Source organism: Parasteatoda tepidariorum, chromosome 1 (genome assembly GCF_043381705.1).
Source record: "Parasteatoda tepidariorum isolate YZ-2023 chromosome 1, CAS_Ptep_4.0, whole genome shotgun sequence".
Taxonomy (NCBI): domain Eukaryota; kingdom Metazoa; phylum Arthropoda; class Arachnida; order Araneae; family Theridiidae; genus Parasteatoda; species Parasteatoda tepidariorum.
Window position 1 is genome coordinate 95869666 of NC_092204.1, and position 17481 is coordinate 95887146.

At 28.3% G+C, this 17481-nt stretch overlaps 1 protein-coding gene across 6 annotated transcripts in view; it reads left to right on the top strand.

Annotated features, from left to right (window-relative positions):
- The window catches only part of LOC107453971 (TGF-beta receptor type-1), a 716084-nt gene that overhangs the window by 559643 nt on the left and 138960 nt on the right, over positions 1-17481 (top strand). For 2 of the 6 annotated variants that reach the window (XM_043045483.2, XM_016070996.4), the window contains one exon: positions 15057-15158. The exons of the other annotated variants lie outside the window; for them this stretch is intronic. In XM_043045483.2, coding sequence (XP_042901417.1) covers positions 15122-15158 — 37 coding nt within the window. In that variant the 5' untranslated portion in view covers positions 15057-15121. The remainder of the gene's footprint in view (positions 1-15056; positions 15159-17481) is intronic. 6 annotated transcript variants of the gene reach the window in all.

Consider the following 17481-nt stretch of genomic DNA (forward strand, 5'->3'; position numbering starts at 1 on the left):
TTGTTATGGGAACTTGGTGAAGTTTGTGACCCTACAGATTTAACGTGCACCGGTCCCCATTTACTACGCGGAGAGTCTTCGGCTGGCGGGAATCGAACTCACAACCTCTTTATCTTAGTTAATCTGCACATTAGATGAATCTATAGAATAACTGATTTCTACTCTTTAGCGGTAGCACTTGAGTATTGTTAAAAAACGAAATGATAACTAATACGGAATTGCCTTTTCTCCTACTAATTGTAATTTTGATTAAGAAATAATGAAAAGTATATGAATGTTTTGAATTGCTCTTTATTGCTGGTATTAACCAACCCCTTAATTTTAGTAACTTTTTGTTATTTGGAGACAAACCCTTTTTTAATGCAAAGGATAAACCTTGAGATACAAAGAAACGAGTTTATTTGTTCGATAATAAAAGTTAAATAAATTTCCCGGATATGTTTTTATGATTTTTATTGTTAATATTTGTAATATATATTTTATTAAATATTTATTTCATTTATTGGTTGAAGTGTATATACATGGGTATTTAAAGTGAATGTATTGGTTAAAGTGTATGTATATTAAAATGTGATAACATCCCTAATTATTCATATATTTATTTGATTCTTTCATATTAGTAATCACCTCCATAATTATTTTATATTCTGCCTTATTTTAGACATCGCCTCTTTAACTATTTGATATGTTATAACGTCTTTTTAGTTATCACCTATATACTTATTAATTCAGTTATGTCTAACAATCACGCCTATAATTATTTAATACATTATGATTTTTTCCGCCAATCACACCTTTAATTATTTGATACGTCAAGCTTTTTTTAGATACTCTCCTCTCTCTTAATTGATTGATACATTACAGTATATAAAAAAAAACTTATTTCTTCATTTACCCGACAGACTTATAATTATTTTATAATTTGTTATATTTAAAACGCTCAATTATTTCTTTTTATTGATTACTAACTAACTATTATTGATAACTTCACTGTTACTGGGTTAAATACAATTTTGATCTGTAAAAATGATAACAGTATGGTGAAAAGATTTGAGATATTTATATTTCTCACTAGACCCTATTCGAAAAAAGTCTTATTTTTGTCAATTAATTTTAAGTAAATATATGATATTTTCGTAAAATTACCTTTTCTAATTTCAATGCCATCATTCTCTAGTATTGTTTGTATTTTTTGATGCACATTTCATTTTTACAATTATAAATGTCAACTTTTCATACGAAGATTGCTTATATAAAGAATTGGCTTTGTCATTTTTTATAGTAATAATCATTTCTATGCATACATGTAAAAACAACAAACTATACAAATTGATAAGTTTTCCTCTTGAAAAATTTTTTTAGCTCCCTTTTAACAAGATTGTACTTTTTCTCCGTATTAGTAGCTACTGCCACGAATTTCAGACTTTTTGTGACTTTTTATTAATAGTTTTGAGCTTTACGATTCTTTATGAACTATAACACCTGCTGCAACCTATTAAAGAAACGATTTTTATATTGAATAATTAAATGCTTATTTTACGAACTACCGATGAAATTGATTAATTAGCTGTAGATATAAAAGTACAATTTTCTAAACAATTTGCATTTTATAAATGAAAATTACGAACAAAGAATTATTAATCATGTCCGCTAAATTATGCCTAATGGAATCGGGTGCTCCCAAATTTCAATTTAATGATTATGTTTTAGGCGAACAGCTGTTAGTTAGGCTGCTTACAATTATGTTATCTTCTGTCCGTAATGAAATTCAATTAGCACACAGGAAAGAAATCTGAAAACACCTAAGCAATCTCTCCTATTTCAAATACAAATCAAAATTGATCTCAATTTAATTCGTACGTTTATTTTTCTAACTGTTGTTTTAAAAAGAAATATCATTAAGTTTGATTATTTAAAAAATTGCTATTTTATTATTTTAGGAGAAACTTGGACCCGTTCACAAATTATTTTATTGTTGATAATAGATAAAATATTTTACTGTAAAAACAGACCCTTTACAAATTATTTTATCATTAAATCACAACCGGCTTATTCCTGGTCTTTAACCTTTAAATGTATTTTAGTCAATCCTGGAAGAACGAATTTTTCGTCACTTTTTTTTATTCCTTCTACGCATACTTTTTAGCAACATAATTAACCAACTTCCTGTCTCGTATGTTACTTTTAGTTTACTTCATTTCGAACGCGCTAATAATTTTCATTCTAATGCTTGAAGAATGCTTAATAGAATTCTGGAGATACGACAAAGGAAAATCTTTCATTAAATATTTATAAACTTTTGTTTGAAAAATATTACACTGTTGTTTAATTATTTTTTCTGATTAAGGAAGAATGATTTTAGATCTAGATCAAGAAAATCTAGTCCTTAAGTAGCGTTTAATTGTATTGTGTTTTTCAGATTTGAAATCCATAGTTCTTATTTTTTCATGCAATTGGCATCATGTCTACGTTATAATTTTTTTTACAAAGTTATATCTATTAGTATCTTTGTTTATCGATGCAAATCAAACACAAATAAAACTTTAAAAAAAAACTATCATAATTTAAAAACGATTGTCTGTATATATAAACGTTCAGATTTGTGTTTTAAACATCATTATCACATTTTAAAGAAAATAGATCGAGAATCGAGATAATAGTCGGTGTTATTGATGTTTGAATACTTTTTGAAAGAAATTTTTTAGTCAAAAAACAATGTTTTTCAAAAAGATATTATCGTTTTAAATTAATTATCGATCATTTGTATACAAGTATCATAATTATTGTCGAAATGTAATGTATGTTTGTTCCTACGATGAAAACCTCGAACGATTGTCTATTTAAATTATAGTATTTTGTCTCAAATCATTGTATTTCGACTTAATTTATAAAACAGAAGAATGAAAACTCTTCTTATTTTGTAGAATTGTGATATTTTTATGCATTTTAAATATTTGAATTTGTATACAAAAATAATTAATTTGTATACAAAAATAATTAATTTGTATACAGAATTATAAATTCTTGTTCCTTAATAAATTTAGGAAAAAGCGTTTTAAAGATAACAATAAAAACTTTATTTTCATATCACTAAACAGTACTGTTTATATTATGAATTTATAATGTACACACTATTGCTTAACAAATTAGTCTTTTTTTTAATTATAATTATTAAACAATGTATGAGTTTTGAAGAGATTTTTAGTAGTTTTTTTAATAGTTATCTAATAATTAAAAAAGGAGAGAGAGATTGATGTTACTACAACCGCTCCCCATAGAAGTAGTTGTTTAAAAGATACTTTTTTATTTAATCAATTTTAATTATATTTTTTTTTCAATTTTTTACATTGAAAAATTAGCGTTATCTGAATCATTTTTTAAATGATTAACGCCCCTCTACCATTTAATGATTTGATTATTGCTTCGATTGATGCAGGCATTTTGTGGCCCTAATACATCTCAGAAAATCCTTCAATGTGTTCGAATTTGTCCTAACTGCACAATTCTGAAAAACTGTCAATATTTCCAAAATTAATCCATTCAAAAAATTTATTTTTGTTTCAAGTAATAAAATAATTGTGCTTATAATTAAGTTGCTACCACTGCTAAATTATATATTTTGCATTCTAAACAGTTTGCTTTTGAATTTAGCCTGGGTCGGGTAAAATTATGTTGCAAAATGCTTATTTCAGTAAACAAACACCAAAGGTCTAATAGTATCCGAACACCCAACTAAATTAATGGAGTTGGCTGGTGAAGCGGTTATTTTTCATGCCTCGTATCGAAATAAATATTATTTTACCAATAAAATAAAACCACGAATAAAAATATCTTTTTCCAGACTGACTTTTAAACAGCAATCACATCATTGTTTCCGTGATGTATTTGTATGATAGTGACTTTGAAGGGTACTCTGATTTTGGATACGATTGTAAAAATGAAATCCTATTTATTATCTTGATAGATCTACAGTTACCTCAACTCTAAGATTACCGAATTCCGTGCAGTTCATATCATAGCAGAGAAAATACTCCGAATATCTACCTCCGCTCCCCTATCCCTTTGAAACGAATCGCTAAGCCTTTTTTTTAAATCACGGGGTCAAAACCTCCCCACAATCATGAAGGCTAATCTATCCTTAGAGTTCTTCTGCATAAGAAATAAAAATGTTGGGGGCAAAAAATAAGACTCCTCCAAACTAGTTTTCATTCCAATTGGCGAAATCAGCCTACCGGTTGAATAAATCGCGTAAGAAATTAGCATGAGAAAGTCATTTGAATAATTTCCCCCCTCTAAGAAATGATTGGTGCTCACGTATATGTTAGATACAAATGTCTTCAGTGTTCTAATATTCTGCGCTGATTTACTTGTTGCATAATAATTAACTTCATATGAATGACCGAAGTTTCAATCATCTTAGTTTATAGTTGATAGTTAGTGATGGTTACTAATCTTACTCTATTATACTATCTTTCTGCAAAGAGATGGTCATTGACGCTTCCAATGATGAATAACCATTTCAGTTGTACCTGTTCGTCATATTCACGATTTTTTCTTAAGTCTTTTGTAATCCATCTGTCAGAATTTGTATGTATAGTGAATGTTCATCTGTGTTTTGTTTTGCATTTTTTTTCCATATGTTGAGTCCGCTTTTTTAAAAGTATAATCCTTATTTGATGATGGTCATGTCCATCAATTATCTCTGTTACTTGTTGCTGAGATTTATTCAGTGCATTCTTCAAATCCTAAGATGACATATATCTCTTTTTGAAACTCAAAAAAAAATTTAATAAATAAATAAATAATTAAATAAAATCTAGTTTTTTTTTCTTCTTAATATAATACCTGCGAATACAAGCTTAACGTCGTCTAAGTGTCAACTTGACAATATTTTTCCCAGTTTATATTGTCCTTGTGATTTAATTAGATAATCTGCTGGTTTTTGATTCATTCATGAGACTTTTTTGAAAAACAATGAATTTTATGTATCTATCTGTGTCTGGTTAAACCACAGAAAGAATATTTCCTAAATTTTCCATTTAGAAAATTTCCTAAAATTAGGAATGCTACTACGAAAATCAACATATTAAGAGATTTTTGTTTTATTTTTCTACCCAGGAGCAGAATTATATCGAATATTCTATAACAAAACGTTTGAATTTTGCAAATGTTCAGCAGGAAAACTTTTAATTAATGCAAATTTTTTGTAACGAGAATTTTGATTATTGCAAAGGTTCTGCCAGAAAACGTTTGATTATTGCATATGTTCTGCAACTAGACTTTTGATTATTGCAAATATTTTGCTACGAAACTTATGATTATTGCAAGTGTTCTGCAACAAAACTTATGATAATTGCTAATGTTCTACGTCAAAAGTATACCAACAATTCTAGTCAGTTACAGTATTACCGTTTCTTGAATAACGAACCTGTTTTTCAATCTAAAGTGGCAAAAAATGAAACGAATTAATTCAATATCAAATTATGTACCACATAATGAAGCAAAATTGATTTACAGCTTGTAAAAATCTTTTCGCGACTTGGTCATATATTTTTAAGCAAAGGTGTGGGCTGAAATACTTATGTTTCAAATTAAAATTCTACAAAAAAGATCTTATGATTCCAAGGAAAAGAAACGTGGTAATATAAATCTCAATATGTTGCATACGTATCTATATATGTGTGGGGTTCCACTTAAAGTATTTATAATGAATCCCGAATAAAGATTTAAAGAGAAAGAATATCTTTACAAAACTGGACTTCTAATAATAAATCAAGAGTCGGGTGGATATATATGGTTTTTCAGGCCATTAAATGATTGAAATAGCCTGTTAAACCAGATATAATTGTCGGTTTTTTTCTTCTTATGGCTGTCTTTATTTTCTGTCGAGTTTCATCTTTCAAATGATCAAGAATAAATCCAATCGTTAAGAGTATCATATTTTTTCATAAGCGAATTCAGCTTAAAATTCTAAATGTGCAAATGTATTCCCATGTTATGCTATTTTTACAAAAAACTTAAGGAACGCTCAAATTGTTGATAGTTACTATTCTGAAATTTTGATTTTTACTATCGCTCTATGTAAAAAAAAAAAATTTTACGACCCCTGTTTGTATTCTTCTCAATATCATTTTAATTTTGTAATTGTTTCTTTTAAGATATTTTCCTGCTATGTTTTCGTCTCGTGTTACAAATTAATACGCAGCATAAACAAAAACAGTTTTCCATAAAATTTTATCGTTTTCCACCGGTTTAACAGAAGATAGGCTAGCAGAAGAGATCGAAAGCCAGAAGTTTAAAACATTTGAAGAAATAAACGCTTTTGTTTCGGTTTTAAATTCTGCAACTTTAATTTTTATGTATAAAAGGTTCAGTTGTTTATATCATTGACTTACTAGTTATATAAGGGCTTATACATTGACTTACTAATAACATTGACTTACTAATTAATAACATACTGAGAATACTTTAATTCCAATATACGTTCCCAACACCAAAGTGTCTGTCGCCTTTCTTTTTTCACCTCCTCGAAATTTCAAATTGTGTATTTCCTTCTTTTTTTCAAGTTAATAGGTTTCTCAATACCTCAATCATTTTGTTCTTTGCCTGGCTTAAATTATAATACCCTTGCATTTTGTAATATTGAGGAAATAATATTGGTACAGTCTAGCTGAGTCCAGCTCGTGTGATATTAAACAGTACATTCAAGCCCATGCTTTTTTTTTATTTCCTATATTGACATTAAATATATTGGATAGCTATACATTCCTCAATAACGTGTTCTACTATTTTTATAGAACTGTTAACTTCACCATTTCCATTAGATCTACTTTAATTATTGCGGCTGAAACCTGTGGTAGTTTCGCTAAATACATTTTTAAACGAATTAATATAAAAGTAATAAATATAATATCTTATTTTTCAGCCATTACAGTAATTTTCTAGCATTTCGTTGCAGTTTTAATTAATAAATTCTTGAATCTGATATCAAATCCTCTACTAGTGTATTTCACACATTGAAAAGCGGAATACTCTTAAAAAAACTAGTCATGTATGTTTTCATGCTTTTTCTTTTAAATAATTTTTTTTTTAAAAACATGTGCTTTCTCCAAGTTTTTTTTTATATTTTTCTCTTTTTTGCACTGCATTTAGCATTAGCAACACCCTTTTAAACAGCTGTATGTGAAATAGGGTTTTTAATCTTAAACGGAATAAAAATTTTAAAAGAAGTTGACAGACGAACAATTAGAAATAATAACTTGAATATCAAAGGAAGGGACTGATTTCCTGCTCTAAAATCATCGGAAAAATCATCATCATCGTCATCAACAAAAAATAATAAATCTTAAAAGTTTAGCGAATTAAAATATTTAATTTAATTTTTTTTAATTTTTTTTACCAAAATTGAAATATATGTTGTTTTTTTTAAATTTTTTTTTTTTTTTGTTGAAAATGAATTTGTTTTTCTTTCCTCTGAAACGAATTTCACTTTTCCAAAAGAAATGAAGGAGTTATTTTACTCTATGATGGAAATTCCTGCTGCATCTCCGATTTTTTGCTTTATTTCTGATTTTGAAAATTTTAATTTATTCAAGTGGACGTTTCTGGTTATACAAAACCTTTCATGGTGCGTAGCGTTTTTAAAAAGTGCTTAATGGTGCTTATTTTCGATTTTCGTTTTTTAAAAGCCCTTAAAGGTGCTTTTTTCATTGAGTGTTTTTAGAAAGTGCCTAATTTTCCCTTTTCCAAAATTAGATTTCTTTTCTTTACCGTGTCGATTTTCGCCACGTATTATGCAAATCATGCTTTTCACATTGTTCAATTCATTTAACCAAAATCTATTCCGGTGTACCGTCGGTCCATAGCGTATGAAAGCGCCTACCATTTTACATGTTTGATGAAATACTTGCGAATCCATATGTGCTTCTACTGAGCTGGGTTCGGTGAGATTCTTGAACTCACGTGTGCAACTCTGCCGCATTTTGCAAGATATTCTCAATAATCTCAATATTTTCCACCCTGTGATATCGAACAGAAAAACCTCTTGATGTTTTTATATTGGCTAATATAATCAAGAAAAGAGTTCTTTGTCAGAAACTGGTTATTTTATGATGATCATGTAAAGTTTTTGAAAATTATATTGCATTTTGTTAGTATATAGTACTTAAAAATATTTTTGAGCATTTAAAAAGTACTTAGAAGGTGCTTATTTTTTGTTGAAAGATTTAGCTACGCACCCTGTCATTGTAAACAATAAAATATTTATGTGCATTGGGCTTCTATCTACTAGAAACACCTGAAGTTCATATCTGGAAATAATACTAAAATACAGTTTGACGTGAGCATGCCACAATCGAAAAAAAGTGTGGCTTATCGCTTAATTCTGCAGCTCTTTTATCTTCTTGTCAAAAATCATTAAATCTCCGATACAAAGTTTTTTCCATTATAAAATAATTTCGTCAGTTTAAGCCCATCATTATAGTGTTGCCTTAATGGTCCAGCTATTTAGGTTTCTAAAAGGTGGTTATTTTGTGGTCAGTTAAACAAAGACTCGAAAGCGAAACAATAATCTCTAAATCAAATATTGCGATACGTCCGCCCATATCATATAGCCGTGGCGTTAGTTTTGTTCAAGAACAGTCACGTTTTTGTATCATGTTGTTCTAAAATCAGTTAGTATATCAATGCTAAAAGTAGAATAATGGGGGGGGGGGAAATGTTTTTCTCTTCTGTTTTTATTTAAGGTTTTTTGATCATAATGCTTCAGTAAACAGGATAGAATTTTATGGAGCTCTTGATTTCAATATGCATTTGTGAATGCGCTTCATTTTATTAGATGCTTTTTGTATATATGTGTGAATGTAAGATTTTTTAATACGCATTTGTTAACGTAATTTGATTTTTTGGGTACTTATACCGCTATATGTACTCGTCATAAATATACTGTATTCCAATTCGGAAGATATATGACGATTCTTATTCGTTTGAATTCCTGACAAATATATATCATTTTACACCTAGGCACACTTTTATTTGACAATTGATCCATTTATTCATGATAAATGTAATTATATTACCATAACCATTATGAATAATGTACTATAACTGTATTACTACTTCCTATAAGAACTACTTTATCTGTACTTTCTACTTTATATTATTATTATTTTACATCTAGGGGTACGTTTCCAGACTCTTTTTATTTATACATATTCGTGAACGATACCCCTTCATGTTAAATGAATATTATAATAATAATATGTACTCGTGAATAATATTTATTGCATATTGGAAAATATTTATTAAATACTTCGAATAATATGGAGAGAGAAAAAAATTTATTTTAGCTTTATAGCTGCATCGTTATTGTATTTAAGTATTTGATTTTTGCCCTTTATTGAAAATGATCTTCATATTTCGAAATCTTTTGATCATTTATCACTAAATTTTATTTATGGTAATAGTGGTATAATATAGCAATTTTATTATAATTTGGATTATTATAAATCTCTTCTTAAATGCATTGCTATTTTACTATATTAGTCATTATTACAAAAATATTTATGGTTATGCATAATTAGTACTACATATCTGCTCTTTGTACATGTAGACATGTATACATCATATATAAATTTAAGGACTAAATTTACAGTCAAAGCAACCATACAGCGAAATTGTTGTACTAAAAATACGCAAAAAAGCATGCATATAGATATGACTAATTTTTGGCAACTAAATGTACATACAAGCTGAATAAATTTTCCCTTGTAAAAAAAAATATCAGAAAAATACTTAAATTGTTTTTTTTTTTTTTTTTTTTAATAATTGTTTTACGTTTGTTTATTCTTCTGAAATTCTTTTAAAAAATTATTTTTTCAGACACTTTCCTTATTCTTGATACTTGCATTTTTACTTAGAGAATATCATATTGTTTTCAAATATATATATAATACTATGTAAACTCATTTTTTTATTATTATTTTACTGACAATAAAGTATTCTTTCATCTTTAAAAATAAATAAATCACGTTCTACTTTAAACCCGCTAGAGATTAAAGTAACCCAAGGTTATAAGTAACCTAGATATAATTAGTTAAGAATTACCTTGTTCATTGGAATCAGAAGTCATAGTTAGATAACATGAAATACTTTCCGCGAACACAAAATCTCCATTAAAAAACTCTACTCGCATTGAGATTTAACTCTTGTAATTAGTTTAGACCTTTTCGTCGCCGCCTCATGGCAAATCACGTTTTTTTTGCAAATCACGTTTTTTTTTTTTTTTTAAATTTAATTTTTATAGAACTCTATATTGATTCCTTTCACAGGGATGAGTTTGGTAAAAAAAACCGGAAAATACAAATTCAAAAGCGTCATGTGCAAAAGCACTTTTTAAATAATTAAAAAAATACCTGAAATTTGAGCAAGAAAAAAGTGCATGTAGACATTTATCCACAGAATGTCAACATTTTAATAAAAATATCGATGCCTGATTTTATTTATCTATTTATTTAAATTGTGTGAATATGAATCCCAATGTTTGATTTTTAAATCATACGAATACTAATCTCGACATTAAATTTTAAAATCGAATTAATACGAATCTCGATATTTGATTTTAAGAACGAATTCCGTTGTATAATTTTTAAGTCGCTTGCACACGGATCATAATGGTGGCTTTTAAATGAAGTGAATATAAAACTCGATATTTGATTTTTGAGAGAAAAAAAAACCTTTAAAAATACAAAACACGATGCGCGATCTGTGGTTTTAAATCACGTGAATATAATTTTAGATCGCGTTTGCATTCATAGAAAAAAATGTAAAAATAAATCTTGATTTTTTTCTTCATTTTTAGTAAGGGAAGTAAAAAAATTTCCTAGATGGTGACCAATTTTTCGGGTATAATTATTAACGTATATTCACCTATGTAAAAGACGTTTTTTCTCGCTGAACGTCGAAGTATTTCGGATTTTCGCGTTATCTTAAGTTCTCTTAAAAGGCAAGTAGTTTCTTCTGAAACTTACGTTTTTCAGTTTTGTTCTCACGATTTTTGTTACAAAAATAATTAAAATCAATTTCAAAAAATCCGAATAATAATCCCAATTTAAGGATTGTGTCTCTTAAATGTGAAATAGTTAGGTTGACGTGACAATATTTGAAAAAAACGCGTACATTGACAAATTTTATCCTCCCTATCGAAATGATGTTCTTCAAAATGAAAGTGCACCATTAAATACGGAAAACGTTTACTTACACACTTTCAATTGGTTTTTGACATCAAGAGCTTTTGTGTTTTAAGAATCGTATTACTCGTTTAAAATGTCAAAAACAAGTATCCAGCAAAGTATTAGTCGTACGTGATAACTCACGTGATACAGATATAAAATAACAATTTCAGCAAATTCGCAAATATTTGAAATTTAATCTTGTGATACGTATTTGATGTTCAAATAATTTTCATTGGTAAAAAGGATTTGCATGATAGACATTAACAACAAAGAATTTTCAACAGCGGTCATTTTTTATGTGTTCGTTTTTTGTTTTCAGTTTTATTCATTTTAATCAAGCTTCAATCATTTTGTTGTTGTATTGCTATTTGATTTTTTTTTTTCCAACTTCCAAATTTATTATTTGCGATTTGTTTAACACTATTAAAAAATTTATCAATCAATTCGAGCCATTATTTTAAACTTCAAAGTTTAATAATGTAATTCTAATTGTAATCTGTAATTCTTAAATATTTTATCAATAATAGTGCATTTCTATTTATATCTTGAAACTGCATGTTTTATTGTTTCAAATTATAACACAACTAGGAGGCTCCGCCCCCTGCTCGCTAACGCTCGCCAACCCCCGAGAATTGCTACGCAATCCTATGTGGTTCACGCCGTGAACCATGGCTCGCTGCGCTCGCTCGCCAATGAACACAATGTTGTAGCACAAAGACATAATATATTATCATCAAAGACGTAGTATTTTATCATCAAAGACATAGTATTTTATCATCAAAGACATAGTATTGTACTTATGTAGAAGAATTCTACCAATGTTCATATTGGCTTTTAAAAAAGTATATTAGCTATTTAGATTGTACATGGTGAAAAAATCAAAACATTAGCTGAATAAGAAACATATTAGCAAAATAAATTATCAAATATTGCTTCACTAATATTCTGCATTTTAAAGCGTGAAAATTCAATGCATAAATAAACGCGAAATATAAAAAAAATTCAATGCATTCAATACAAACACTTAAACGTTTTTTAGACGTTTAGGTAGCTCCCAGTAGAAAAATATCAATTCAACAGCGGCCTTTTAAAGCATTCTCACTTCAATTAATTAATTAATTCCTAATTGAATTTAAATTAAATATTGTCATGTTTTTAGTGCATGAATCTGAATTGAACAACCTGATAATGCTCACTCTGGTTATTGTTATCTGGTTGCTCACAACGTGCTCTTGCGCGCCGAATCCAATCAATTAAAAATGAAAACTGTTGCCAGCGCGAGAAAAGAAATATCATCGGTTTTATTGATACATACATACATACGTACGTATTAGCGTTTTATATAATATAGATTGTTCTTCAATAACAATTATTCAAATAGTATTCCAAATAGTACTTCATACCGGAAAAACTTCGTAGTTAATTCCTTTTTTTTTAAATTTATTGATAATAAAATTATTTTTTAAAGTTCCGCAAAGCTTAGTATGATTTCTGTATTTTCATTGAAAATAAGAACTTAAATTTTATTAGAGACGGTATTTTTATAAACAGTGCAATTCCCGTTGCTGTTATTTATTTTTAAAAAAATTACGCGAATTTAATCATAGTACGGTTAATAATATTCACATGAATTGAAGTACATAATAATTGAAAAATTAAGTCTTAATAAAAAAACAAAAAAAAAACTTTTAAATCAATATTTTTGTGTCGAAATCATAAAAAAGGACAACGGACTTAAAAAACAAACTTTCTTTGTATTTATTATACTAGAAACATAATTATTTTGGTGAGACAGCTTTACATATACAAACTAACATGCATACTGAGTTTTGTAAAAATTATTTAAGGAGGTATAAGTTTTTATGAAACTTTATGGAGATATTTATTAAAACGCTCTTTAAACAATTGTATTGAAAAATGCATCTTCCACTACATTTAAAAAATAATAATAATTCCATTTTTAAAGCTTAAGAACGCAGCTTAATTAGAGCCTAATTTTAAAATGAAATATTTTTTAAATGCAATCTACGAACAAAAAAAGTAATAAAAATAATATTTTGACGAAGTCCAATTTTTTATTTTTTACAGTTGTGGTTTTAGATATTATAATTCTTTCTTAATATATTGTTGTATTAATAGTGAATGTAATTCCCTCTCTTCCTATTATTTATTTATTAAATCTACATTGAGGAAAAAGTATGGTCAAACTACCAGAATATGGTAAAATTTATCGTGTTTCCGGCTCTGTGGGAACACCGAAAAGCTCCGTAATTTTTACCGAATCACTTTGATAATGACTTAATAGCAATAAACTGTAGCAACTGATAGCAATAAACTGTAACTGTAGCAACAAATTTGTAACTTAACAATAAAATTATTTTTGTAACATGTAATAGTAAATCTAAAATTTGGTAGTAAATATAATAACATTGATAGTAAATAGAGTAAAATTTGGTAATTTAATCATACCTCAGAACAGGGGTCGGAAACGGAAGAGGCAAAAGTTACAAATTACAAAATTTCCCAGTTTTTAAAGAGCCATTAAAATTTTTCGATGTAATATTATAGTGTTTGCTTATATATTTTTGATTTAAAATAAACAGCTTTAAATACGGAATAATATTTATTTATATAAAAACACAAATATAGATGGTTACATCAATGGGAGCATTGGCTTTGCATGCCTTTCGAAAGTTTAATAAAATCAGTCTTATAACTTGTTGTTTTAAGTTTCAAGCGCGACTCTAGATTTTTATTTACTGCTCCCCATGTCTTCAACAAAAAGAAGTCATTTTTTCCCCGAACTAAACTACTTCAAGCAAGGCGTAGGCTGGGTAGCCCTTTCTTTTGCAGTTTTTAGATTTAGTTCATTTAATTTCCTTGTGGTATCTACCATGAAGTTGAATTTTTTAAGTCATTTGTCTTCTTCAAATTCGGGATGCTCTATGCTCTTTTCATTGATGAATGTTTTTATTTCACTCAAGCACAAAGCAAAACGTTGCAATACTTTACCTCTGGAAAGCCTTCGCACATTATTGTGCAGAAGTAGGTCAGAAAACTGGCTATCTATTTCTTCAAGGAACTCTTTAAACTGGCAATGGTCGAGTGGTTTGGCCCAAGATGCTGTTTAAAATCTTAATTACCAACTTCGTGAACTCAACTATTTCGGCCGGAAATGTTTGGGCACAAAGCGCTTCTTGAAGAATTTATGCAGTGAAACGTTAGAATTTCATGGGGGGGGGGTTTTCTTCCTGAAAAATTTATGTTACCCCTCTATGTATTCCTGACATACTTCTGGCTCCATCAGTTGCTATAGAAACGATTTTATTTATATCAATTCCATTGTCTTCTAGACATTTTTGCACAGCATTTGCTATAACTTCTCCACGAGTTTGCCCTGGGAGCGGTAGCAATCCTAGAAGCTCTTCTTTTGAACCTTGGGATGACATATATCTGGAACTGGAGAACCGAAACTTTGAGGGAACCATGCTCTAAGGCATTCGCCTTCTAATGATGTGAACCGGGTTCGAATCCCTGCGATGGCTGGTCGATTCGAATTCCGCATCCGTGTATGCGTAAAATATTCTCTGTGGTAGGTGGATCATGGGTTAGAGTCCGTTTGCCGTCAGGCTAATCGTGAGAGGTTTTCGTGGTAGAAGTTCCCTTGTCTTCTGGATTGGGTTCGAATTTACAAGGCTACGTAACTGAATCGTAGGTACGATTAGTTGACATCGTAGCCGACCCAAAAAATTGGGTCGGCTGTTCAACGACGGTTATAAAATAAAATATAAAATGCTTTTACTTAACATATAATTTTTATTTTAGGTAAGTGAAGCTGCAAATGCTATTACCCCATTCATGCTATTACCCCATTTGTGTGAAGACAAGTTATGATGCTGCTTATAAATGAAATCGTCACGCGAGATGGTGAGATGAAATTAATAATTTTATTATAAACTTTTTATTGTGTTTTAAATTTCAATTATTACTTTAAATATTGGTTTATTGTATTTATTTTTTAATTATTTAGTAAAGAGATCGGTTTAAGGTATCTGACTAGTGCTACATCATGATTTTGGGCGAAGTTTTCAAATTGAGTTTAATTGAGTTAATAGATATAGAATTACTGTAGTGGTAGCTTTTTAAAAATACTTTACTTTTGTTTGTACTCCAATTATTTACGAAGTTGTAGTAGTTTTTGTGCAAGGTGAAAACATTGGATAGACTTGTGATTTTAAATCTTTAAATGCGTTTATCTCAAACTCAGGTTTTTTTTTTTTTCCATTTTACACCATCTTAAACATAGTATTTCATGTTGTATTTTAAATAATTGTCTACAATTTTTCATCAGTTTTGATTATAATACACGTGTATTGAACTACAGACTAAGAGAAAAAAGTAGAAATTCATTTTTTATGCATGTTTTTTCGCAAAGACGCGAGCGGAAATTTTTAAAAATTTGCTTTTTTTACTACATTGATCTCTAACTCAGTTGTATATGCACTTGCTTTTAAGATAGTAAGTAGTTCAAAACATAATTAATAGCCATTTAGATAAAATCCTCAAATCAGTTTTTGCTTATATGCAAAAAAAATTCCTTATTTTTACCTAAAATTGATGATTTAAAAAAAAAAAATTATATTAATTTTTTTTATAGTTTTATACGTTTTTTCACGCAATAAAACTTATAAACTAGTTTTTTATAATAATATTTTTAAAAGAAAGTTGTCAAAACTAGTAGCATACTTTAAATAAACGTCTTGTTTCCATAAAATGAGATATGAAGGCGTTACAAAAAGTATAGATAAACTGATATCCCTACTCTTAACTTATTTTGAAACCGTTAATTATAAATTATTAATTACAAAATAGCATTTAATTTTTATAACTTTAAATTTGCTTCAAAGTTTAGTAACGATTTAAAACGAAAGGTACCGAATACTTTAAATTTGGTGATGATATTTTGATATAAATAAAAAAGGCTTTCGGAAACAGTTATCTGAATTCTTTCGTACATTACTTTGCTATCTCTATTTTTTGTGTCTATATAATTTTAATAAAAGTAATTATCCATTATAAACTTAGAATTCCTGAAATTATGAAACTTATTTAAGATTTCCCTTATCAATTAATTATTGATTTTAATTTCTAAACAAATAGTGTAAATAATTATATGCACTATTTGAATGCACTAAAAAGAAGATACTGATTGAGTTTATTGTATTGTAAGACGTTATTTATATATTATTGCAAGGTTTGATACCTGTTTCTCCAAAATACCCGTTCCGGCCTATCTCTAAAACTCATAAACCAAACTATGTTATGAAAAGATAAACTCCATCTTTTGAAAGTGATATCATCTACAGAAGTCTTATTTTAACAGGAAACGCCACTCGATAAACATTAACTTCCGGTGAAACTCTTTAGTTTGTTTTGAAACTTCATTTCTTTCATGAGCATATCTTTTTTTTTGTTTTCGCTCTTTATAAGGGAGTGGGAAAGAGATAGGCTGTTGTTCGCGTTTTCCCATTCAAAAGAATTATACATATTGATTATTAATAATATTGTTTTTTTATATTTTTGTTGTTATTTTTCCTCGTACCGTTGCAATAGATTGCTGGTGTATTCGTCCGAGCAGGATTCGAATTTAATGCATGGCATGTCTTATTTTACTTACCACAAATAAATAAAATATATATTTAATCATTACATGGTATAAATTTCGTTGGTCGCATTTTAAAAATTTCTTTTTTTCTATTTTTTAGAGATTGTTAGATTTCTTTGAAAATATTTTTGGAGACAATTAGTTTTTTTTAAAAATATTTTTAGAGATTATTAAATTTTTTTGAAAACGTAATTTAGAGATTATTAGATTATTTTCTTAGATGTTTTTAGCGATTATTAAATTTCTTAGTAAATATTTTTAAATATTATTAGATTCAAGGTTTCTCCTCCACCCCTTGCTAAAGCAGATCTTGAGTTGACATTTCTGTAAATGTTGTAAAAAGTATCTGCATTTTGATCGAAAGGTAAAAACATCGTCGCAAAAGAAGGAAAAACATTTTTAAAGGATTCAAGATATCGTGAGAGAAAATCTAAAATATTCTGAATATTTTGACTTCCATCTTTTTTGCACTTACCACCGACATGACTCACCGAGCACTTTTCATAGATGGAACATTTTTTGCGCGCGTATGAAAATATCAGTTTAGTGGATTCGAAATACTGGAAAATATTTTGCTTTGAAACT